This window comes from Mobula birostris, chromosome 24, assembly GCF_030028105.1.
Source record: "Mobula birostris isolate sMobBir1 chromosome 24, sMobBir1.hap1, whole genome shotgun sequence".
In the NCBI taxonomy this organism is placed as follows: domain Eukaryota; kingdom Metazoa; phylum Chordata; class Chondrichthyes; order Myliobatiformes; family Myliobatidae; genus Mobula; species Mobula birostris.
Genome location: NC_092393.1, coordinates 36,928,054 through 36,955,780, shown reverse-complemented (window position 1 = coordinate 36,955,780; position 27,727 = coordinate 36,928,054). Strand labels below are relative to the sequence as shown.

Below are 27,727 nucleotides of genomic sequence, written 5' to 3'. Positions count from 1 at the left end.
TGGATTTTGTTGGAAAAGGTTACAGTGCAAAATTTTAAGTTCAGTACATCTTAAAGTTTAGTAAATACATATTTTGTCAGGCAGAAAACAATGTTAAATATCATGCTGTAACATGTTTCAGGACATTTTCAAAATGATTCGTACAAATTAATTGCTCAGAACCACAACATCTTGGCAACAACAAAAAACAGCACGTCATGCTTCATAATGCCATAACATCTTGCATCGTGGAGCAGTGAGATAAATCAATTCTCTGCTGACTGGAAAAAAAATTTGAGATCTTGTTACCATTCAAACATGCACATGACATGCAGAGAATAATAACCAAAAATTCAAGCATTTCTAACGCACAAGGTAACAGAGGAACACTGATTTACATACCTATTCCCAGATGTGTATTTATTGAGGCATATCGAGCTGTTCCTGTGAGGTTCTTATTTTCACGATATGGTATATGTTGATGTGTTCGAGCATCCCGGTATTTTTTTGCTAGCCCAAAGTCAATAATGTAGACTAGGTTGCCTTTCTTTCCCAATCCCATTAGAAAGTTGTCTGGTTTCACGTCACGATGGATGAAATTTTTTGAATGAATGTACTCAATTCTGCTGATCTAAATACAAGGAGACAAAGGAGATTTTAATAGAGATGTCAAACAGCACCTTTAAAAAAAATTAAATCAACCCTTGCATCCGAACCCCCCCTCATAGCTGGCAAAATGGGGAAAGTCATTCTTCAAGCTTCTGCTTTGGCAGTACAGGAAGACTCACTGAATGGCATAGGACTAGTCATCTCTTCCATTCACCTTCCCCCAATCCCTATCAACCTATCCTATAAAAGGCAAGGTAGGGATTTAAAATAAAAATTAACTCCGGATTCTAGTTGGGAGACAAAACTCCAATTATGTAGCTGTTAAAAGGAGCCATTGTTACAAAATTCCTAATCCAATGCTGTTATTAATATGAACAGGAATGGTGTTAAATTGAAGTTATTCACTTGGAAACCCATTTATTAAGACTCATACTTCCTTCACCTCATCCATCACTTACAACAGTAATTTCCCTCTTAATCACGTTATACCTTCCCCAAACATGCTTCCTCAGTCATTTGGCTTGTTCATTGATAAATAATGTTGCAATTATGTTGGCTTACCAGTAGACTACAACAATGAAATGAAATGCAAAAGGAGAAAACGCAAATAGTATGGCCCCTCTGAATTTTGAAAGTAACCGAAGTTCTTGCATTGTTAATTTTCAATGTTTGGGGAGCACAGCTGGAAGTGCCTGCTTTCTCATGATAATGGACCTCAAACTGCACATCTTAAATTTACATGGGAATCAGACTGGTGTTGGACTCCCCAGATATCCTGGCACTTCTGCATCAATGTTTACCCAAAACAATTTGCATTGATGCAAAAAGTGGTAACATAACTACACCTGTGCAGTCAATCAAGAGCCAGATGAGGTTCTTGGAGAGGGGTTCTTCCATCCTTGCTCCTTTTCTGGTCGAGAAGCAACCTAGTTTCCACTTAGCACTTTTCCACAGCTGAAACCAGGAACACAGATGGGAAACAGCAATCACAAACCCATCTTTTACTACTTGAAGCCCTACAACACTACATTGTTTTTCCACAATCTTTTCACTCAATTTATAATGCAGTTGCTGGAAAGAAAAAAAATCATGTATTATATTGAAAATGGGTGCAAATTGGAAAGGAAAAATATTGCTTTTAGTCTTTTGTTGTCAATTCCACAATCACAAAAAAGCTACACGTAGAATTATTTCTTACCATCTGATCAGCAAGAAGGAGGACTGTCTTAAGGCTGAATTTACGAGAACAGAAGTTAAAGAGATCCTCAAGACTTGGTCCAAGCAGTTCCATCACCATCACATTGTAATCTCCCTCAGCACCACACCACTTGATGGTTGGGATCCCAACTGTACAAGAAATAAGTTGAGTATAAAGAAAGCACAAAGTAATTATCATCTTGCATTATTGTTAACTGTGAAACCTTACTTTATTGAGCAAGATTTATAAGTTGGTTGAATTTTCAGGTAGTTGATAGACAAGATTATTCAGATCGGTTCAAAAATATGTTTTCTTAGTTATTTCACTCTATTGGTTTTCTTGATTTCTGTTGACTAAATGATCCAAGTTAGGATGTTTTAAAAAAAAAAGAGAAATGGCTTAAGATTCAAACTACTCATTCTACTTGATTTGATAATTTAGCAAAGGGAAAAGTTAAGACACCAAACACCAAAAAGAACTAATGGTTTGCGGCAATTAATTAGTTAACAACTCATTACAATAATTTCTGATGCCAGCCAACGGTCACAGCTTTGCTCAGGAGTTGCGCTTGAGACATGATCCCACTCAGAGGCAAGAGCATTTCCAGTTGAGCCAGTTGATGCTGATGGCATGCAAATTAACATTCTAGAATGGACCATGAGGTTTGTTGACAGTGCTGCCTATTGTCAGATAAAACCAATCAAATGTCAAGGGAAATGGCAACCACACATTCTGCAAGAATTGGCTAGAAAATAAATGTAACTGCAGCATTTCAAAATAACAAAGCAGAGCAATTAATTACATTCATTTTTATGAAAATTTGGCTTGTTTTGTTTTTAAACCATCGATTGATCACTTCAGACAAGATCTGCTCTGCCATTTTCTAGTTACATAATCAACTTACAAGAAAGAAAATAGTCTGTTCAATATAAAATCATGATTTAACAATTAACCTCCTCAAAATGCAACTTAACCTTTTGCATAAGACTCAAATTGATACTATGGTTTAAAAAAAAGGCAGTATTAACTCAATTTCTAAAATCCACAAACATTTACCATTTTCTCAGCCAAGACTGCATTTTCCCAAGAAACCTTATTATTTTTAAAAATAGTTCTTAACTTTGCTGGACAAAATAGTAAAATATTTTGAGCATATACACTATTAAGGTCTAACAAAAATTTTTATCAAGGGCAAACACGAGAAAATCTGCAGATGCTGGAAATTCAAGCAACACACACAAAATGCTGGTGGAACGCAACAGGCCAGGCAGCATAGTGCCACTGTTTTGACCCAGTTCAATTTTTAACAATGGGCAGAAGAACAGGAAAGCTTTCAGATAAATTTATCATTGTGTATGAACAAAGTAAACATACAGATGGACTTGTGAAAACATGAACATTTTAAATTTTAACCACATGAAATTTGTATTAATTCAACTTTTGATGAATCCATCTGCTCAGCGATCCACAGTACAGTCTGAGTAGTAAAATTAAAAGGCTTCATTCTTAAAAAGTTTTTATATTGTATGAAGACACGTTAGTTGTGTCAACTTCTAGCATTGAGATCTTGTATATTAGGCTGCATTCAGATAGTCAGCTTGTGGAAAGTAAGAAGAACAGTTGAAAAGAAATGAACCTAGTAAGTGATCTTCCACAATATGAAGTTCAAAGTTCAAAGTAAAACTTATTATCAGAGTACATACACGTTACCAGATATCGTCCTGAGATTCTGAATGGTTAAAGCATTGAAATAACAAAAGTGTTTTAGTTAAAAATCAGTCCATGGTTTGCTTTAATTCACCAGAGAAAACCACTTGCCAACAAAAAGCAAGGTCGCACTCATTTATTTGTATCTTGTTTAATTGCAGTCCTCATCCTAAACTCAGACCTTATCATAACCCAGTCTTTTAAGTCATGAGTTTCAAGTTTTTGTTAAATTTCTATGTGTGTATGCCTGAAATTTAATTAACGTATATACTATCCAAAATAATAGGCTGCTGAAATTTTGTCCATTTTCAAGTCATAAGATTCACACTAAATAGACAAGCACATCAGATTTTTCTAACAACCTGTTCTATTTAAAAAGAGCAATGCCTAACAATAACAGTTGGAGCTGATGATGCAAAGTTTATACTCAGAGATGTTAATTGCTCCATATTATACTTGGTTACCTTGTTCACAACCTGTTCAAACACTAGTGTGTTTGGGGAAGGTTCCCTGAAGAAAGAACATAATTCTAACAGAAGAAACATAAATTCTCCACTTCCAATGCGAGTGTTACATCACTTCTTTTTCACAATTGCAGGCTGCAAGGATGGTTTATTAAATAGCAACAAAAACAATTAAATAGATTAACAGCCCTAATCAGAATTTGGCATGATTCTCAAACTCACTACTGAAATTTATCTGCGACTGACAGCCAATGAACAATACAGAAAAAACAGTTGGTTACCAAGCAACAATACCTCAGAAAAGATTTCCCTATGGTAGAAGAATACAAGAGAATTATCAGTGATAAATACTTAGTGTGAACTATTTCTGAAATAACTACAACCCAATAAAAATTAGCTACTCAAGACATTTGCTCCCTTACAAAAATGTAAGACTTTTTTTTGAATTCAAGATGTCAATATCAAACAATAAACAGATGATGCCCCATTTATTCTTTAACAGAGCAAACAATCTGGGTAAGCTGTTTCCTCCTCTGAAATATAACTCGTTGCTGATTAATGTAGTCAAAAATAAATGATCAATCTTAGATTACAGGCAAAGCATTCAAATGGGACAGGAAGATACGAATATGGAAGAGGATCCTTTGTAAGTACCTCAGTCTTGGAACTTGACCAGCATATTTTTATAACATATGGACCAAAGACATTGCAGTGTGGATATGCATTAAGGCTGGGAATGGAAGGAATGTAATGGCAGCTGTTGTCTACAGCTGTGACCTTAGGTACACTGAAATACATTTGCAGCTCTGTGTGTAGCATCCTTCTAGATTCAAAGTTCAAAGTAAAATTTATTATCAGAGTACATATGTGTCAACACATACAACACTGAGATTCTTTTTCCTATAGGCATACTTAGCAAATCTATAGAATTATAACTGTAAACAGGACCAGTGAACAATAAGCTGTGCAAATGCGAATATAAGTAAATAGCAATAAATATGAAGCAAGAAATTTTAAGACAAAGAGTCTTTAAAATGAGACCATTGATTATGAGAACACCAGAAATTGAATGAGTGTCCCCTTTTGTTCAAGGGTCTGATGGTTGAGGGGTAGTAACTGTTCTTGAACCTGGTGGTGCAAGTCCTGAGGTACCTGTACCTGAGGGCAGCACCAAGCAAAGGGCATGACCTGGGTGGTGAGAATCTTTGATGATGTATGCTGCTTTTCCATGGCAACGTTTCATGCAGATGTGCTTAATGGTTGGGAAGGCTTTACATCTTTTCTGCTCAAAAGGCATTGGTGTTCCCATACCAGGCCGTAATGCAGCCAGTAGCTCACTTTCCATCACACGTCTATAGAAGGTTGCCAAGTTTTTAGTAACATGCTGAATCTCCAGCCTCCTGAGGAAGTAGAGGCACTGTCATGCTCTTTTTGCAATTACATTTATATGATTGGTCCAGGACAGATCCTCTGAGATAATGACACCCAGGAATTTAAAGTTACTCCACCTCAGATCCTCCGATGAGCACTGGCTCATGGACCTCTGGTTTCCCTCTACTGAAGTTTACAAATCAGTTCCTTTGTCTTAATGACATTGAGAGGTGGTTGTTGTTATATCACTCAGCCAAATTTTCAATCTCCCTCTTGTATGCTGATTCATCACGACCTTTGATACAGCCCTCAACAGTGGTGTCATCAGTAAACTTGTACATGATGTTGCAGCTGTACAGCCACACAGTCATAGGTGTACAGCAGGTAGAGCAGGGGGCCAAGCACACATCCCTGTGGTGCTCCTGTGCTGACAGAGAGTGTGGAGATGTTTTTGCCAATCCCAACTGATTGGGGTCTGCAAGTGAGGAAACCCAGGATTCAACTGCACAAGGGGTTATTGAGGCCCAGGTCTTGGAGTTTATTGGATTAGTTTTGAAGAGATGATGGTATTAAATGCTGAGCTGTAATCAGTAAAGGGCATCCTGATGTATGCATCTTTGCTGTCCAGATGTTCCAGGGTTGTGTCAGAAGGCAATGAGATGCTATCCACTGTAGACCTGTTGCTTTGGTAGGAAATTTGGAAAGCATCAGAGTTGCCACTCAGACAGGAGCTGATGTGCTTCAACACCAGACTCTCAAAAACACTTCACCACTGTGGATAAGTGCCACTGGGCAATAGTCATTGAGGCAGGTTATCACACTCTCTTTGGCACTGATATGATCGAAGCCTGCCTGAAGCAGGTGGGTACCACATACTGCTGGAGCGAGAGGCTGAAGATATCTGTGAACACACCAGCCAGTTGGTCAGCACAGGTCTTCAGTGTTCAGCCAGATATTCCATCTGGACCGGATGCTTTCCTTGGATTCACTCGCTGGATGGCAGCCCGCATGTCTCCTGAGACCATATGATCAGGACACATGGGGGTGAACGATAGTTCCTCCATATTCTGGTGGTCAAAGCAAGCATAGAAGGCATTGAGCTCATCTGGAAGCAAAGCTCTACCATCCCCTATGTCACAAGATTCAACTTTGTAGGAGGTTATGGCATTCAAACCCTGCCATAGATGTCCAGAATCCTTTGCTGATTCCAGTCTAGTCTGGAATCTCCACTTCACCCTTGAGTTGGCTTTCTGAAGATCATACTGGCACCTCTTGTAGCATTCTTGATCTCCAGACTTGACTTAAGGCAACCCTGTAACCATTTCTCTGCCTCCTGCGACCACCTCTTAGCTGTCTTGATCTTTGGAGCCTTGCTTTTTAGATTCTGTTCGCAGGCAAGTAGTAGGAGTATGCCCAAATGGTCAAATTTGCCAAAATACGGTCTTGGAAAGGAATATTAGAATACATTGTGATAGTAAATCTAACGTTCCTTCTCATTTGTTTGATCAAACTTAGTACCACAAAGTCCTAAACAATCTGGAGGCAAGGATCAAAATCCCATATGCAGTTAACTGAGTCACTGCAACAAAGCAGTTCTACTGTATAGACAGACAAATGGTAAGGAAGTGAGTTGGAGATGAAAAAAGAAAAATGGAAAATAATCACTTTTCAGCAGGAAAGTTTATCATCAGTTTGGTACTTTACCTTGTACTGCCACCATTAAAACCACATAAGCAAATTTTAATACAACCACTTAACTGAATGTAGTCAAGATAGATGGAAAGGGCAAGAAAAAAAAATTACCTCCTCCTTGCATCATCTTGTAGATCTTGCTCTCAATGTGCAACTGTGGGTGTTTGGTTTTCACACATTCCAGCTTGATGGCTACCTCCTCTCCTGCAGCAATGTCGGTTCCTGTGAGAAACAAACAAAGCCTTTATACATCAGTGAAAGCTCAGCAAGGAATACCACATGAAGTCACAGTTACTGCTTTGAAGACAAAAGCATGTCCTGGATATACCAGTGTGAAGCAACTAGCTAATGCAACACACATGTCTTGAAGGGCTAGCCAACCAAAGAACTGAAACTATCACAGACTTGCAAAAAGTGCTGCGTCCAAATAGAATCAGAGGCACCAAAATTCACAGCTCCGTTGTCAGCTGGCTACAGAGACATTGTTTGTCAGTGATCAACTTGGGCAGCCAATATGATCAACTACAGACAGTGGTTTGCTATGGTTTTCTGCTGAGGGACAGTAGTGCTTTCACTATTCAAATTCAGATTCTTTTATCTCATAAACATCGAAACATACAATGAAATGTGTTGTTTGAGTTGACGACGCAACCCAAGGATGTGCTGGGGCAGAAAGACCGCAAGTGTTGCCACCATAACATGCCTACCATATTCACAGAACACAAACAACATCACTAGACAAAGCTTATCTTATCTCAAGTCAAATTAGAAAGCAAGAAGGCATTTTCTAAAAACAAAAACTACTTGTGAAACAATGAACTACAAAGAGGGGCACTACTTCAATTTTCTCAGAATGAGTAATACACCAATATTTCACATTTTAGTTGCTTAGCTATTCCTGAATAATTTCAGAAAAATTCTACTCTTAGACTATGGGACATAAGCCATTTGGCCCATCGAGCCTGCTCTGCCATTTCATCATGGCTGATCCTGGATGTCATTCAACCGCATACACCTGCCCTCTCACCATATCCCTTGACGTCCTGACCAATCAAGAATCTATCAACTTCCACTTTAAATATATCAATGGACTTGGCCTCCACCACAGTGTTTGGCAGAGAATTCCACAGATTCACTATTCTCTGGCTAAAAAAAAAATTCCTTCTTACCTGTGTTCTAGAAGGTTGCCCACCATCTCCCCCCCCCCACCCTGCCAAATTTGAGGCTGTGCCCTCTAGTTCTGGATATCCCCACCAGAGGAAACATCCTCTTCATATCTACCTCATCTAGTCCTTTCAACATTCAGTAGGTTTCAATGAGATCTCCACACATTGTTCTAAAGTTCCAGTGAGTACAGGCCCAAAGCTGCCAAACGCTCCTCATATGTTAACTGCTTCATTCCTGGAATCATCCTCGTGAATCTCCTCTGGACTCTCTCCAATGACATCCTTTCCGAGATAAAGCGATCAAAACTGTTGACAATACTCCAAGTTCAGCCTGACTAGTGTCTTATAAAGCTTCAGCATTATTTCCTTGTTTTTATATTCTATTCCCCTTGAAATAAATGCCCACACTGCGGTTGCCTTCTTTACCACAGACTCAACCTGTGAATTAACCTCCTGAGAGTCTTGCACGAGGACTCCTAAGTCCCTTTGCATTTCTGATGTTTCAATTTTCTCCCCATTTAAATAACAGTCTGCACTATTGATCCTTTTATCAAAATGCATGATCATACATTTCCCAATACTGTATTCTGACACTTTTTTGCCCATTTTTCCAATTTGTCTTGCTGCAATAGCATTGCCTCCTCAGCACTACCTACTCCTCTGCCTATCTTCATATCATCCGCAAACTTTGCCACAAAGCTATCAATTCCACTCTCCAAATCACTGACAAACAATGTAAAAAGTAGTGGTCTCAACACTGATCCGAGGAACACCACTAGTCACTGACAGCCAACCAGAAAAGACCCCCTTTTATTCCCACTCACTGCCTCCGGCCTGTCAGCCATTCAACCATGCCAGTATATCTCCTATAACACCATAAGATTTTATCTTGTTAAACAGCATCATGTGAGGAACCTTATCAAATGCCTTCTGAAAATCTAAGTAAATGACATCCACTGCCTCTCCTTTCTCCACCCTGCTCATTACTTCCTCAAAGAACTTTAACAGATCGGTCAGGCAAAAGTTCCCTTCACAGAAACCATGCTGACTTCGACTTATTTTACCATTAGTCTCTAAGTATCCCAAAACCTCATTCTTAATAATGAGCTCCAACACTTTCCCAACCACTGAGGTTAAGGTTAACTGGCCAATAATTTTCTCTCTCGTCTTCCTCTCCTCTTAAAGAGTGGAGTGACATTTGGAATTTTCCAGTCCTCCAGAACCATGCCAGAATCAAGTGATTCTGTCAAGATCGTGACGCATCTGTCATCTCTTCAGCAACCTCTTTCAGGACTCTGGGATGTAGTCCATCTGGTCCAGTGACTTATCCCCTTAAGACCTTTCAGCTTGCCTAGCACTTTTTCCTTTGTAACAGCAATGGCATTCACTCCTATTCCCTGACACAAATGGACCTCTGGTGTCTTCCACAGTAAAGACGAAGCAAAATACTTATCAAGTTCATCTGCCATTTCTTTGTTCCCCATTACTAACTCACCAGCATTGTTTTCCAGTAGTCCAATATCAACTCTCACCTCGCTGACTCCTTAGTTGCCTTTTGTTGGATTTTAAAAGCTTCCCAATCACTCAACTTCCCACTCACTTTTGCTACCTTATATGCCTTTTCCTAGGCTTTCATGCAGTCTTAACTTCCCTTGTCAGCCACAGTTGCCTATCCCTGCCATTTGAGAAGTGCTTCTTCTGTGGCTTGTGAACTAATCCCAGAAACCTCAGCCACCTCTGTTCTGCCGTCATCCCTACCAGTATCTCCCTCCAATCCAGCTGGGCAAGCTCCTCTCTCATTCCTCTATAATTCCCGTTATTCCAGTGTGATACTGATACATGTGACTAATGCTTCTCCCTCTCAATTTGTAGTATAAATTCAATGTTATGATCACTGCCTCCTAAAAGTTCCTTTACATTGAGCTAATCAAATCTGGCTTATTACACAACACCCAATCTCAGACAGCTTTTCCCCGAGTAGGTTCAAGCACAAGCTGCTCTAAAAAGCCATCTTATAGTCATTCAACAAATGCTCTCTATTGTGATCCGCCACCAACCTGATTTTCCCCAATCACCTTGCATACTGAAGACCCTCACTACAATTGTAACATTATCCTTTTTACATGTCCTTTCCGGTTCCCTTTGCAATCTCAGCCCCTATCTTAGCTACTATTTGGAGGCTTATATATGATTCTCATAATGGTTTTTCTTTACTGTTGCCTCTTTTGAATGGTCTTCCATGGTGTGAGCTTTGGAAGATCGTTCATCACTGGGTTAGAAACGCCTGAGTTATGGACAAGCCTACATGTGAATGAGCTTCCATAATATTTTGTGCAGACCCCAGTAAATTCAGATTAGCAACATTTCCTCCACAACATCCATCAGCACATGTGCACCATATGGTTGTGTGCTTGGCCCTCTGCTCTACTTGCTTTGTACTTATGACTGTGAGACTAAGCACAGTTCCAGGGCTGTATTCAAGTTTGCTGATGGCGCTATTGTCATAGGCCAAATCAAAGGTGGTGATTAATTAGCATATAGGAGGGAAATTGAAAATTTGGCTGAATGGTGTTATAACAACAATCTCTCACTCAATAAAGGCAAGACTTCAGGAGAAGGAAACCAGAGGTCATGAGCCAGTAATCATTGGTAGATCAGGGGTGGATAGGGTTAGCAACTTTAAATTCCTAGGAGTTATTATTTCAGAAGACCTGCTTTGGGCCCCACACGCAAGTCCACTACAAAGAAAGCACAGAGGGGTCTCTAATTCCTTGGGGTTTTGTGGAGATTTGACAAGACATCTAAAACTGACGAATTTCTATAGATGTTTAGCAAAGAGTATACTAACTGGATGCATCTGAGCCTGGAATGGAAACACCAAAGCCCTTGAATGGAAAATTGTACGAAGTGTAGTGGATATAGTCCAGCCCATCAAGGGTAAAGAACTCCCAATCACTGAGCACATCTATTTGAAAAGCTGTCACATGAAAGCAGCATCCATCATCAGGGACCCCCACTACCCAAGACATGCTCTCTTCTCACTGTTGTCATCAAGAAAAAGGTACAGGAGCCTCGGGATTCACATCACCAGGTTGAGGAACAGTTACTACCCCTTGACCATCAGGCTCTTGAACAAAAGGGATAACTTTACTCAAATTCACTTACTCCAACATTGAAATGATCCCAAGACCAATGGACACAGTTTAAAGGACTGTTTATCTCATGTTCTAGAAATTTATTGCTTATTTATTTATATAGTTATTTCTTTTTGCACTTGCATAGTTTGTCATCTTCTGCACTGTAGCTGAATGCCTTAGCTGGGTGGTCTTTCATTGATTCTGTTAAGAGTTTGATATTAGTTATTATTCTATAGATTTGATGAGCATGTCAATAAGAAAATTAACCTTAGGGTTGTATGGGTGACATATGTACTTGGATAATAAAATTTACTTTGAACTTTAAATTCTTATGTATGGCAGAACAAGTGCTATCCCTCTCCCCACCACACTTTTCAGCAATTATTTTTCTTATCAGTCTCACTTGTTTTTGATATAACTCATTACAATACTGTGGAGGCATGATTACCATATCAAATGACATTCCTGAGTTTTCCAACACAAGTGAAAATTGACTTATAGATTTCTGTGATGATGGAGGCGGAGTGAAGATGGCGCTAAATGGCGACTCCTTTACCTGCATCTTTGGAAACAGCTCTATTTCCATCTTTAATATCTTTATTTTTCCCTTTTCAGGGCTCTTTTGAAGGCCCTGACCTCGAGTTACATGCAGACTTCGGTTCTTTGCCGGAATGGGACCCATTCCAGTTTCAGGACTGGCCGTCGTTCGGCACACTAAGGGTTTGGCCTGACAGTCTGGCTTGTATTTGGAAGCCTAAGATCTCAGGGCTCTGGAGATGGGTGGATCGAGGGTTGGTGTCACGCCAGAAGACCCGTGTGTCATCGGGGGAGTCGGAAAATCTACTGCTGTGGGCCCGAAGACCCAAGATCGTTGCGATCTTCAGACACAGAGCTTGAAAAAAGCGGAGCAACAGACTTTTAACATTGTAAACCAGCGAGTTGTTGTTATGTCTCCCCGCTTGCTGGGAAAATGAAGACATCTCCCTCTCTCTTATTAAGGAGAGAGAGAATCTGTGGTATGTCGAATGCCAGATGAAATGTGAAGTCTTTGGGGCAACTGCAAGTCTGTGTATTTGCTATTGCCTTGCTTACACTTGAGCACTCGGTGGCAGTGCTGATGCTCGCTTTTTTTTTGCCAGTGGAGGGGGAGGAAGAGTGGGGGATTGCTGCTTGCTGCCGCTTACATGAGGAAGGGGGGCGTTGGGAGGGGACTTTGGGGTTCTCACGTTTAACTGTCATTCATTCTTTGGGGCACTTCTGTTTTCGTAGAGGTTTGCGAAGAAAAAGCATTTCACGATGTATATTGTATACGTTTCTCTGACATTAAATTGGACCTTTGAATCCTTGAAAACAGACCCTATCCATTACCTGGGGATGGTCTATAAATGTTCAACAAAAGCATAAATTATTCCTGTGGACAATTCCCAGAAGTATCTCCAATCTAATCATCATTTGTTTCTACTAATTAACAGGCTTGACAATTCAAGTGGCAAGAGCTCCATTCCAATTTCTTCAATGATATTGCAAACCTTGCCAGCTACAGTACACAATGTCAATTAGTGACATTTTCACAAACTCTCAAGCACTTTATTTGAGCTTCAAGAGCTTGACTACCAAGTTACTTACCATCAAAATCCCCAAAGGTGCTACTGATCAGAAGTTCAACAAACGGCTCAACTCCCTGCTCCACATTTATAACTCTGAAGTCAATATTGTGATGGGAATAATGACCACGTCTGAACAGTGCAACTGAAACTATACTCAAAGCTCAACTGCTCACTGTTTCACCCATTACACAATTTCAATTTTGCTGCAGCCACCATTTCCAAAGTCAACTGCTGGTATTCGACTGTTTCCAGTTATGCAAAGGTGGAAGCAGATGCAAGCTTGGGGGTGACAAACAACAAGTAGCAGTATCATAGAAGTCCACGTAATCCAAAAGTAAGCTTAATTTCAAACTATACTGGACACATCTTTCCCCATCCCCCCAAAAGTCTGTAATTTACTAATTATTTAAAGTAAATTATTTAATCCTCCACCCTGTCTCCAATATCAAAGCCGTTTGCAAATCAAGGTGTAAAACACCCAATTTTGTCTGCTGCCAGAGACCACATGGGTGTGTTCCAGTAAAGGCATTGCAATGGGAGAAAAGGGGAAATGGGTAGGGTCTCAGCAGTACACAGCCTGAGGATATGCTGTTCCCAAAGCTTCATTACGCTTGGCTGGAGGGTCAGGTAGCTACTCCAACTACACATTGCCGCATTACATATCTCCTGCAGGTTCTCCACACCAACTCACCAAACTCTTGTCACCAAGAATGTGACCATCTCTAATTTTAGGTCTTAGGTCAAAATTCTAATTTTGTGATGGTAATCAGAGGTGAATGGAAAACTGTGCAGATGGGTGCAACTAAGGGCCAATCTTCTGAGACTAGAAGAGCTTAACTTGTTACCTAAATGTCAGGGGTACTTTGGTTTCTTAATAAATAAATTCCTTCTATGGGATTTATGTCATAAATATCTTTATTACATAAAAAAATTAGAAAAAATCATATTCATATGCTCCATTGAACATACAATATTTTATGAAAATCTAAAATAAAACTGTAAACAGCTTAAGTGGAGTTAGCAGAAAAGGATATTGTGTGTTTGTTTAAACAAGCAACACCAAACATAACTGACATTCATGATGTGACCTTTATAAGAATTATTTAAATATAACAGGTTGAATCTTTATATATGTATACACACAGACATACACATGCATACACACACACACAGCCTATAAAAAGTATTCACCTCCTTGGAAGCTTTTATGTCTTATTGTTTTACAATACTGAATCACAGCGGATTTAATTTGCTTATTTTGACATTGATAAACAGAAAGACTCTTTCATGTTGAAGTGAAAACATCTACAAAATTATCTAAACTAGTTACAAATATAAAACACAAAATAATTGCACAGAATTCCCCACTTCAAGTCAATATTTAGTAGATGCACCTTTGGCAGCACTTACAGCCTTGAGTTTGGGTGGCTAGGTCTCTTTCAGCTTTGCACATCTGAACACTACAATTTTTCCTCATTCTTCTTCACAAAATTGAAGTCCTGTCAGCCCTTTTCAAGTCCAGCCACAAATTCTCAATTGGACTGAGGTCTGAACTCTGAATTGCCACTCCTAGATATTAACTTTGATGTTTTTAACCCATTCTGGTATAGCTTTAGTTTTATGCTTGGGGTCACTGCCTTGCTGGAAAAACAAATCTTCTCCCAAGTTGCAGTTTTCTTTCAGACTGTACCAGGTTTTCCTCCAGGATTTTCTTGTATTTTGCTGTATTCATTTCACCCTCTGCCTTCACAAGCCTTCCAGGGCCTGCTGCAGGTAAAGCATCCACACAGCATGATGCAACCACCACCATGTTTAACAGTAGAGATAGTGTGGTTTTGGTGATGTGTTGTTTGGCTTATGCCAAACACAGCATTTAGTCTGATGGCCAAAAAGCTTAAATTTGGTTTCATCAGACCATCTTCCAGCTAACTTCAGAGTCTCCCACATGCCTTCTGGCAAACTTTAGCCGAAATCTTTTGCCAACTATCTCTTTGCCACTATCCCATAAAGTTGCGACTGGTGAAACCACTGGGCAACAGTTGTTGTATACGCAGTCTCTCCCATCTCAGCCACTGAAGCTTCTAACTCCAGAGTTGTCATAGGTCTCTTGATACCCTCTCTCACTAATCCCCTTCTTGCAGTTACTCAGTTCAGCCAGCACTAGGCAGATTCACAGCTGTGCCATATTCGTTCCATTTTGTACTCTAAGGGATATTCAGTAACTTGGAAATTTTCTTGTATGCATCTCCCGACCTGTGCTTTTCAATAACCTTTTCGTGGAGTTGTTTGGAGTGTTCTTTTGTCTTCATGATGTAGTTTTTGCCGAGACACTGACTCACCAGCAGTTGGGCCTTTCAGATACAGGTGTATTTTTACTACAATCAATTGAAACACCTTGACGGCACACAGGTCTCCAAAAGCAGATCTTCATTTAACTAATCACATGACTTCTAAAACCATTTGGCTGCACCAATGATGATTCGGTGTGTCATAGTAAAGGGGGTGGTGGTGAATACAATCAATCAATTATTTTGTGATGAATACATACAATCATTTTGTATTTTTATATTTGTAATTAATTCAGATCACTTTGTAGAGATCTGTTTTCGCTTTGACTCGTAAGAGTCTTTTTCTGTTGTTCAGTGTCAAAAAAGGCAAATTATATCCACTGTAATTCAATGCTGTAAAACATTTAAATATGAACACTTCCAAAGGGAGGGGAGGGAGAATGCTTTTTATAGGGTGGGTGTAGGTGTGCACGCACACTTGTGTGCGTGTATACACACACATATTTAAACACACAAACACACGCATGCAGGTATGCACGTGCAGACAGAGCTATAAACACAAGTACAAATATACACATACATATACACACACATTTACGTGGTTAAACAACACAAACAGAAAGTTTGAACATAGAACATTTAGAAATGGAATAGAACTGCTCTGTAACTAATAGCAGATGTAATGTGTTACATTATATTCACATGAATTGCTGAGAACTCATAAATTGCATTAATGAGCAACTTTTCAGAGCACTGCAGACTCCAGAGAGCATTTAGAGTCCGTAACATTTAGAACAAATAATGGCAAACCACAAAGAATTCAAACAAATGGAACCAATTTTTTTTTGTCATCATCACATAATTCCGCATTTAAACAATTATACAGGGAGTCTCCGAACTATGCAATGGCTCAGTTCCCCGCAAGTGCTTATAGACTGCATTTTCCTAACTGGAAACAAATTCCTCCCAAAACTGTAATAAGAGATCTTTAACTTTAACCATTCTTGGAGGCTGATTTGCAAAGGGTAGAGGTAGGTCAGCACAAAAAACCGTTGTTATTTGTCCAAATGCAGTCCAGGTGGAATGAGGAGGGTGAAGGAAGGGGAAGGAGGAAGGGGGAATGGGGGAAACTGATCTACTAACTGTTGAGAAAACTATGAGCACCTTAATAAAAGAGATTTCCTGGGGATCATAATGTTTTATCTCACCTAGAGGAAAGTTTGGGGAAGACACTGGCTTTTATATGTCCCGGTGAAGTGATTCAAGGACTAAACTCGTGAACAGGGTCTGGGGTTATTTGCATAAAGCTGAGTTTTCTAAAATCCAATCTCCCATAAACCAGTAGAACACAGTAGAACATACAGATCTTTTATCTTACCTCATCAAAGTTACCAAATCATTTGCAATTAAGTATTCGTAAATAGTCTTATTATTTTAAATAGTCTTACCACTTTACTTGATTCTAGTTAATTGGGCCATCGGTTAATCAGGGCAGCCGCTTAATTGAGACAGCTCTTAAAGAACAAAAAAACAATTGAGAAATTGCCAAGATTCCCTTCGTTTACTTGGGACACTGCCGCTTAATTGGGGCAAGCAACTAGCATTAATCGTGCATACGTGTGCGGTCCTTAAGCGAACAGTTGTGCTTGTCTTCAAAAGAAAGTGATTTTTGTCACACAGTTTGTAAAAAAAAATATGTAGGAGACAACTCCAAACTATTCTGCTCAATACACTTTCAAGCATTCAGGCCTAGAGATGCTAGAAACGACTAGGAGTGAAAATGTAATGATTTCGCTACTTGACAAGTTAGGCACTACAAAGAATCTATTGACAGTCATCTTGAATGTTACAATGAAACAGAAGCTTTGGAGGATGCAATCATTGATAGTGCTGTAATAAAGGCATTCAATTAACTGCACTAGGTGCTGGTGATGATTTTGTTTGTTTACACTGGATGAATTCCTCCATAGATAACTATTAGGAATTAACAGAGTTTTCTGGTGTTCCAATTTGATTGATATCTCAGTTTGTTACTCAGTTCATCTTTTTTATACCTTTTTAACTATTTCCATGAAACCTCAGCTAATTGGGGCAGCTGATTAATTAGGCAAAAATTGATTATTCCTGATGTGCCCCAATTAACACAAATTCACTGTAATTCAACATTTTGCACACCTTTCCTAAATTATGCACCAGAAAGCATTTCTAAAGGTAATGAACAATTTAACTATAATTTTGTATTAAAACTATGGCTTGTTAAACCCAATCCAATGTTTCTAATGTGCTCCATAACTAGTCATTGCGTTATAAAACCTCATGTTTCTTGAGAAATAACTACGCACTTTTATGGATTTCATGACCTAGTCTCTAGTTAGCCTGTAATTATCAAAAAATTATTCTTGGAATTAGTTCTATGCTGAATGTAATTGGGTGCAAATGATAAGGCAGACAAAAGTCAAGAGGATCATCAAAAGGTTTAAGTTGCTTCAATATCTTCAGGCCCTCTGTGACTTACTTTATCAAAACACAAGTTATCTTATAGACTAGAATATTCAAACAGATACACTGGAAACATCCAAACAGAAATCATACAGGAAATATGGCTCAATAATGACTAATTAGCCTGTAGAGTAAAAAGACACTTGAAAACTGCTGATGGTAACAAAATTAACACCAGTACAGCAAACAGCCTTACAAATTGGAATGAAAACTGGAAGCAATGTATGAGAAAATAAAAACAGGAAGAAAGATTGTATTTGCTGCTCAAGAAAAAGAGAGCAGAACGTCTGGGGATAAATAAAAGGAAATAATACTCAATATGCATAACTGAGCTGGAATACCAGATGCAATTTTAGGCAAAAATTGGGAAGGAACAGCAAATGGGCAGCAATAATTCTCTAGGATTATTTTATTTCCATTTGGGCTAATGTATTTGCAGTTGAACTAAAGGGCTTCATAATGACAAAGAATTAGTTTCAATGAGATTTTTCTGGTCACCAAGGCAGTAATGAGAAGGTACTATACTGAAGAATTAAAAAGAGAAAGATAGAAATCAAAGTGGTTACAAAGAAATAGAATTCTCCCAAAAAAACCATGGCTGAGAAACTTCCATTGAAAGGAGATCCCTGAAAAAGGCACAGGAAGTGAGAATGCAAGAAAACATGATGGGCAGAATTATCTGTTCCACTGCCAAGATACCTCAAGGCTCTGGTTGACATCAATTTGTCCGGATAACAAATTGTTAATTAGGCCCAAGAAGCATAAATAACAGGTTATTTTGGATACATTAATGATAACAAAATGCCACATCCTCATACGTGACTTCTCTCTTGTGGTGTTGCAATTCTGTCCTCTGTCTGGACTCATTACAGCTAAAATAAAGTATCATCAGACATAAGATTAAATGACATTGCACCAAAAAAACTTTTTTTGTAGCCTCCATAAAACCAATTTTAAATTATATGGGACCCACGGACAAAATGCACTTTCTAAATTAAAATCAAACTATACATAAATGAATGAACCAAATGGTACATGGCATGGTTTAGCATTATTCTACTTAGAAATACTTCATATGTTTACTTTTTAACATTTACTATTAATCAAAACTTTAGTTTAGCAATACTATTTCAATGCTAAGGCAAGAAAAATTAGGCTGAGGCATTGAAATACAGTGGATGCCAATTAATTGGGCCATTGGTTAATTGGGGAGCTGCTTACTTGAGACAACTCTTAAAGAACAAAAACTAATCAAGAAAATAGCCAGGATGCCCTTTGTTAACTGGGACACTATGTCACTTAATTGGGGCAGATGACTTGCCAAAAAGTTTCTAACTAGCGTCAGTCATGCACATTTGTGTAGCAGTTACACTGTGCTCAGAGTGAAGTTTTTAAATAGTGTCAGTTGTGTGTGTTTGTCACTGATAGTTGGCAAGTAATAAGCACCAAGACAATTCAAAGTGTTTTGCTCACTGCGGTTTCAAACATTCAAGCTTGGTGATGCCAGAAACTGCTGGAAGTGAAAACGAAATTATTTCACTACTTCAACAAGTTAGGCACTATGAAGAATTAAGGTATTTCTCAACAATCATCTTGAATATCACAATGAAAATGAAGATTTGGAGGATACAATTGTCGAAACTATTACATGAAGGCATTCCATTATCTACACCAGCTGTCTGCGATGAATTTGTTCATTTAGTCAATCAAAAGAACATGGTAGCATACACTGGATAAATTCGCCTGTTGATAATTATTAGGAACTAATCTACAGTTTTATAGTACTGTTGCAGCTATGGTAGTGTTCTAATTTGTTCTGTATTTCATTTAAATACATAATTTGTTACTCAGTTAAATGGTAGTTTATCTTTTTTTAAAATAATTTTCATTGAAGTAGTTAAAAATCAGCTAATTGGGGCAGCCACTTAATTAGGCCAAAATGTACCGGTCCCAATGAACAAAATCCACTGTATTGTCTGATGTAGTGAACTACTTTAGCCCTTTAAGAGCAAAACTCTTAGAATTTCAAATAAAAATAATGATTCTGTGAAGACTGCAGGGCAGATTAAAAAATGTACTATTGTACAGAGAAGAGATGGAGGCTGCAAGCTCAAGGGTAATGCAGTGGAAAATGAGGATCCATTAAGTATGTCGCATTGATTTTGTAAATCATGGCTTTAAAAGAAAACATTATGGAATTGTGGGCCCTTAACCTCTGAAAGCAGATGGACAGGTCAGGTTACATCTACAATTGGAAAAGATGTGGCATAATGCCATTGATTACTCAAAATAAATTACAAGCAGGGTGAGTTGTAATATAAAACTGAATATGAATGACATCAGCATATCTATATATCCATATGCTAAGTAACGAGAGCAAATGCTGAAATTTGCACACAGTGAGCTACCTTTACAAGAGGATAAATGTTTGACAAGAGGAACCAAATTTGTCAATTTTAATTGCTTCAATTGCTGGTGGAGCTTGAGTTATTTGGTGTCCTGGAAGGTTTATGAAGATGTATTACTTTGTAAAAGTCACCAGTACTCTGAAACAAATGAAGTGATCAAAGTGCTGTCTATAACGGAGAGACCAAAAGACAAAAATGGTAAAGGCAAATCTGTTGCTTGCCCTCATCTGCCTCACATCAGCCATATTAAAGTCATAGGGAAAAATCACATCTTCCCTTCTTTCTGACATTATTCAGCAAATATCTGTGCCAGATTATACAAATTCACAGAATCATGCATTGCCAAACACCTAAATGAAGTGTCTCATCTTTAGTTAGGCCTAATTTCACCAAAAAGTCCAGAATTATATTTACCTGTAAGTATTTTGGAGATAACAATCACTATAGCACAAAAATGCTGATTACCACACATTATTTTCAGTAACAGATGCCAAGAATTTCTGCTTTCACACTTGTTCTATTGTCCACTTATTTAATCACATTGGAAAAAAAACACTGGCTGCCAAGTGAAGGTTTTCAAATTACACTCAAATTCAGAAAATTACTGACAAAAATTAACGAAATAATTTTAAGTATTTCATAAATCAGCTTCTCTGTGCTTTATTAAAAGCATTGTGTGTACCTTAACTAGTAAAAATTCCTATTTCAAGTAGTAGATGAGAGAAATGCATGTCATAACTTCTCAAATTTTATCATTTTCAGGGAAAGGAAGGAAACCAGTCATTTTTCTTTCCTTAATAACAAAAGCAGTTATCTAGGGCCACTCACATATCAATCAACTAGCTAAGGATAGCAATATTGAACACCAGACAAAGTCACTATATTTGGTAGGAATGGCCCATGTGCCTATCCACTTCCCCTCCTCCTAATCATTGCAAGACATCTATTTGGTAATTAAACCATTTCCAAAAACAGACACTCCAATTGTTTCCTGAATTTTAACGCTGGTGCTAAAACAGAACTAATTTTAGTTTGTGTATCTCACAATTAATTCTAAAGCATATTAGTATTTAATTTTTGAGTAAACTCCACTTAACTACCTTACTGAAATACAACTAAATACAAACACATTCACATTATTCTTCCTCAATTGGTGCCCAAAGCAGTAATTTAAAGTTCATCATCAGTAAAGAGGATTAACGTATTTCATTTCCTGTTCCCATAACAAAGTGTGTATTCGGCAAGAATACAGACATGAAACACATTCTCACTATCATTTCCTCTGCAAGGAAAAAACTAATCTAAAATTGTTAAAACTAACTTGCTATATCCCATAGGTGTACTGAAAGCATATTATGAGAATAAATCATCTTATTCTTTAAAGAAATCAATTAAAAAACAATATGGAGAAAGTATTAAACTCACTAAACTGGATTGTAGTCAATAAGCAATAGCTTAAAAGGAAATGTGGAATGTAAAGTTTGGCTCTACTGTTGTTTAAACCATGATTTTACCCAAGATTACAAAATGCTGGCATACACAAATCTGCCCATTCGAAATGTTAACTCCATTTCTCTTTGCACAGGTACTACCTGATGAGTATTTCCAGAAATTTCCATTTTTATTTCAGATTTACAGCACCTAGCATATCTTGTTGATGATTTATTTTACCGGGGATTCTAGACATTTTTTTTAATATACAAAATCAGCAGTAGTGGTTTTGGTTAGCACTCAGATGTCAAATTACAATCAGGAAGTTGCTTCAACATAATAATTCTGATCCCTTTGCAGCCTTAAAATCTCATATTTTATAGTTTATTTCTGAAGAGCATTGTGGTTACCTTTTAAACCACGTGTTAGTTTCTCAAATATTTGAAACTGCTGTCTTTAAGAAACAACTTTAATGCAAGATGCATCCTCCACTTTTCCAAAAAAAATCAGAGGTAAACAATGACACTTATCCCCTCAACTTCATTCCCAAGTTATAGTACAGCATTTATTTGAAATTGTTTTAATGTTGACCTCGTATTTGTTGTTTTGCCCACCTCTGTGACACATTCATAGAATTGTGTTCCTAATATTGAATCTCACTTTGGGTCCATGTCAAATGTCTTCAGCAAATAATTCCGCATAACTGTCCAAATGAGAAATTTAAGGGTGTCACATTAAAACACAACTCACTTGAGGGTAAACAACCACATCTGCCTAAAAGTAACCAAATGTATACAGTTCACAGATTACCTTCATAGGGCATATAATCAAACAGACAAAAAAAAACTAGCTTTTTCTCCTAGAAGGAATCATTGTTTACACCAGATACCTATTTCTGACCTGAAGAATTAGAGAACTGGATGATCAGCAAATGGCAGGACCATGAAGGATTTTAAAGAAATGATATGAATTTTAGTTTTTGGATTCTAGTGAATTGAAATCACAATTTCAGAGAAAATATCAATCTCAAAATGGAAATTCATACGCTGGTACAGCTGCAAAATGAAAACTACCTCGTTCAGTTTTGTACTACTGATGTTGCATCAAAGCAGACTGGTAAAGCTCCAAGAGACTGCAAGAAAATGTTGAGGATAATTACCAGAAACCAAAACCTTCCTAAATGAGGAAGCAAGACTCAAATTTATCCTGATTTCCAGATAAGACTAAGACTTGGGAAATCTCCCAACACCTAACACAAATCTGAACTTAGGGAAGTCACATAACACATAATTACACACCACTAAACAAAAGTGGACAGATGTATTGAAACATCTTCATTCCCACGGCAGATCACAAACCTTGCAAAAGTCTAATTTGGAGGTTATTGGATTTCAGTTCAGCACTTAAAAATCAGTCAAGAAATTTTGGAACCATCAAGGTGGCCCTTTCCTGACCAGACTGAACCCTACAGATGTTCATCAACCTCCATTTTCCAAGATGCTGCAACCAAATATGATGAAAGCTTTGCTTTTATTCTTTTGTGCTCTAGCTGCCTATTCCTTTTTTTGATGGACATAAAAGACACAGTTAATCTGAAGAACGCATAATATTTGTAAAAGGCAGGGAATGTCCAGCTGGTAGAGACTGATGGTATTAGAATACTCTGTGGCTTCAGCTAGGCTGGTATCAGTATTTAAATAAAACTTTCAGGATACTTCTGCTTTTGAGGTCAATTCACCAAATGCAACATCTTTTTGTTCTTGAAAACAATGGAAATAGAATAAATTACAATGATAATGGAATTCTCAATTATAAATCAAATAATAGAGAAATCAGGTTTTAATAAAAACTTTCTGTCCAACACTGCTATATTCTTATAAATCATCTGAAGCCATTTTGAATGTTTTATACAACAAATTACACAATACAGCTCCAGGACAAAGAAACAAAGGAATCAAGGCCTTGAGGGGGAGGGGAAATAGCAGGGAAAGCACAAATCACAACAACAAAAAAACCCTGACAAACACACATTGAAAATTAATTCCTAAATCTGTACTTTAAAAAAAAACACTGGTTTTGATCAATTTCACCAAACAATTTTGAAAAAGACTTGAAATGAGTTTTTTTTTCCTGCTATTTGAAGGGAGAGATAATATTTCCCTATTGCAGTGCAGTCTCTTTGCCAGCACCCAGCCTGCCACACAGAAATAGAGGAAAAGTTTCCAAGATTAGCTCTGTAAAGAAAATGGACAAGAATTGGCTAAACCCAATTTCTAGAGATGTCATAATTAGACCACAAATGACTAAACAAAAACCAGAATTAAATCCTTAATATTTTAAAAGGGTTACAAGGTATATCAAATATCCCTACTTACAACTGTAATAAAATGTTGGGGCCATCTTGATGGTTAAGAAACAAATGGCTTCTGCAATACAATTTAGTCTGTCCACTAAATTTTGACCTGAAGCACGTGTGACTCATTTCCTGAAACAATGTACACCTTAACATTTCTATTGTTCATAAATGCAAACCAGTCAATATTTAGAAGCTTCCAATGATTAAGCCAAAAGTGATAGACAGTAAAATATCAAATGCAGTAACAATTTTGGTGTTTTCGAACTAGCCCTTCTTGATTTACATAGCAAATTTTAGGTGAAGCAATAGGTAAATCCGACAGCATTCCAAAATCACACGAACAAAAATACAAAGGCATTCACAGTCTATTCAGGGATCTGAAAAGGTTCTGCATCTGAGGCTGCTCTTGAGGCAAGGCAAGTCAGTTGGATACATTCACACACCAGCACTAGTCATTGGGAATGGCATGTGGGAGGAGATACTTCTATCAACAAGTTTCTCCATTTTAGGATAACAATTTGAGATGTCCCTCCCCATTCAAAGTTTAATATAAATTCTGCCAATTATGAATTGCACTAAAACACTTCAAACTTAAGAGCTGACATCCATTATTGATTCCACACCAAGGAGATCCCAAACACATGCTTTAATTACAACTGAAGGCCCACTAAAGACAGGAGATTGTGCTGATGCTGGAAATCTTGAGCAGCACACAAAATGTTGGAGGAACTCAGCAATTCCCGCGCATCTGTGGAGGGGAATAAACAGTTGACAGTCCAGATTCAGGAATGATGAAGGATCTTGTCCTAAAATGTTGGCTCTTTATTCCCCTCCATAGATGCTGCATAAGAGTTTCTTCAGCATTTTGTGTGTGAAGGTCTACTGGTTACAATTTAGTTTATAACAGATACAGCTGATCAAATTAACACAAAGAGCTTGGTCGTTTATACTGTATGAAGTTACTATTTTAAACAAAATAAAAATACTATAAACTGTTACTATCTTCCACTTCTCTTGCCCTTACACACTCCTTTCTCTGTACTCTAGTCCAGTGCTATAACATGCTCACTCAGTGGTCATCCAGATCTTAGCAGGAATAAACCATCCTCGCAACAAAAAATGTATTTGCTTCAATGCTTCCAGGCTTTACTGTTCAGTAACACTCAACCAATACCTGGGTTGGTCCATGTTTTATGCTGTGAAGGCAAGATTCTGTAAAGATTTATACATGACATTGGCAGCAATGCACTAGCATCAAGCAATTGGAGAAGTTTTCTGGCTCGTGTCCAGATAACGCCTATTACAGGCTCAGTATTTAAATGATAGACCATTCATTAAGTGTTTTTGGATAAATAATATGCCTAGACCTGAAACAATATGTGATCATTATACCAATTACCAATGCAAAATAAAACAACCCATGTTCCTGGCTCACGGTGTTATGTTGTTGCTGCACCAGGAAACAAATTTTATTATTTACTGAGCTCCCATAATCCATTTCTTCTACACAAACAATTACTTTGAAACACTTCTTTAGAAAACAGCAAAGCCTTGATCGCGACTTCTGCAATTTGCGAAAGATTAGTTCCAACCCCATCCTCTCAAATTCACACAGCTTCTATCCCCAGCAGTGTTACTTCAGAGATCAGCTGAGCTTTTTTTAAAAAAATAAAGCGGTTATTTTCGTTACACCCCCATAAGTAATTTGTTGTTCCAGCAAAATCTATCTGATATTCTATTCTTTGACGGGTCGATTAGTGAAACAGGTTATCTAATGTGGACTCAATCAGTTCTTTTTATATGTGATCCCCGGCATTCAATCTTCCCAGATGCACATTTACTGATATGGAGATTGACTGTGGGAATGACAGTTCATCTTTCTAAATTGTTGCCATATACATTCCACTCTGGGCCAGTGACACATGTCGAGATATAATACACATTGTTTTTTAACTGGGTTATTATGAGCACTATTCTCTCTCTTGTCTTCCTTCCAATATTCCACTCAGTTCTTACCCAGGTAAATGTCTCCGAAGGACCCGCTGCCGATTTTCCTGCCGAGCCGGTACCTGTTTCCCACTCTCAGCTCCATGGTTGGGGTTCCTCCTGGTACCCAATGAATGTTTTTGATTTTAACCCGGTTACTGTGGGAAACTCTATTTCTCTCCCTGCCTTTCTCAAAGAACGATTTTCACCATCACTTTTCTCGCTCCTTTTCCAATACACCCCGACAATATCTGTACCAAACGACACGTTAGAAACTGCAGATTATGCTCCACCAACTTTTAATGTCATTCTGTCCACCTGCGCGCAGGATTGCATCGGATTCTAATCACTATCTCTCCCTCTACCTCTCAAGATCTACTTCGCCATTACTGTACTGAGACAACCGACTGACGTCATATCCGCCGTCTGACGCCACTGGGTAGGGCGAAGCGAACGGCGGTGACGTCACAGGTCTCTGTGATTGTTACTTCGGAAGAGAAGCTGTTGACTGTGGGAACTGTTTGTGCAATATTCCCCATTGACTAACCTTAACAGATTACAGTTTCCTGGACGTGATTAAACCCCAGTATGACACAGACAACTGGCCTGTATGTTATCATGAACCGTTTGTCCTAGCAAAGCAGATGTATAGATTTCTCAGTATATTAGATGCGTTTTTGGCCCATCGTGCTAGTACAAGAACTGTATATGCAGATTTTGTCAATTAAAATTTTATTCTCTCCTCAGCTGATCTCACACCTTGCCTTACCAATAAAGGAAGAAATATCATAAACCATACGAAAAAATTATCAGTATAAATATATTTAAAAGACTGACATATGAGCTAGCAATTCATTCCTACTTTATCAGAGACCTTAACCATAATTTCAGGTTCTGCAAGGGTGCTTTCTCGCCAAAGGTTAAGTTTTTTTTTTCTTGCTTAGCTTCTATAGAGAAATCAAGCAAATTTAATAATATCTTACCATTCAATTCATCTTATTCATCTTTGAACGGTTGCCTTCTCAGCATTGGACTATATCTACCGATTATTAAAATCCTGCCTTCCATTTTCAAAGTTAATCATTCAGCTTTTATAGATATTAAATAGCACTGCCTTCAGTACTTCAGTTGTTCAGTTGACTCAATCTGCAAACTGGCTGTTCCATAATTTTCTTCTTCTGAAGTTTTATTAGTGTTACATCCATACTTTTGTTTGCATTCAAATTGCACCCTGCTCATAATTTTAACCATTTGTCCAAGTGCATTACATTTATATGGATTTTATTCGGTTTGGGATTTGATTTATTTGTAGCTTTTTTCTTAGAAAAAAATAGATGATGTTAGAACATTATTGTTTTCAAAAAACTTGTACAGATATTACGTATTAGAGCTGAAAATTCCAGGGTCATTTATATTATTATTCCCAGAATTTAAAATCTTTTGCAAATGATGAAATGTGTAGAGGAATCCTATAATTGTAAGGCTACAGTTTATTGATTTTTTATTATTAAGAAGAAAACCACAAGAGATATACTTCCTTTGTGTTACAATCTGCGTTTATGTATTTGAACACAAGACAGACCAAGAAAATCTTGGAAGAGAGAAGGAAGTAAGAACCAAATTACAAAAGTTGAATATTCATTATAATGTATTACAATCTTTTCTACTGGAAGATCTTTGATCTGAAACATTGATTGTTTGTCTCTCCATAGATATTGCTGACCTACTGAGTATTTCCTGTTGTTTCTGTTTTATTACAGAATGCTTTAATATTGGATACAGACTTAGGTGCATTCAGGACCTTAATTTACTCCTTTCAAGTTCAGAGG

The 27,727-nt window shown here is 37.9% G+C and overlaps 1 protein-coding gene across 2 annotated transcripts in view; it reads right to left on the bottom strand.

The window, feature by feature from the left end:
- Nucleotides 1–26,324, bottom strand: part of LOC140187100 (casein kinase I) — a 49,263-nt gene extending 22,939 nt beyond the window's left edge. The window contains exons 1-4 of one of the 2 annotated variants that reach the window (XM_072242053.1): nt 25,929–26,324; nt 7,132–7,242; nt 1,787–1,935; nt 382–610 (exon numbers count right to left, since the gene is read on the bottom strand). In XM_072242053.1, the coding sequence (XP_072098154.1) occupies nt 382–610; nt 1,787–1,935; nt 7,132–7,242; nt 25,929–26,004 (565 nt within the window). In that variant the 5' untranslated portion in view covers nt 26,005–26,324. The remainder of the gene's footprint in view (nt 1–381; nt 611–1,786; nt 1,936–7,131; nt 7,243–25,928) is intronic. The other variant, XM_072242051.1, reaches the window with a different exon arrangement.
- Between the last annotated feature and the right edge of the window lie 1,403 nt (nt 26,325–27,727).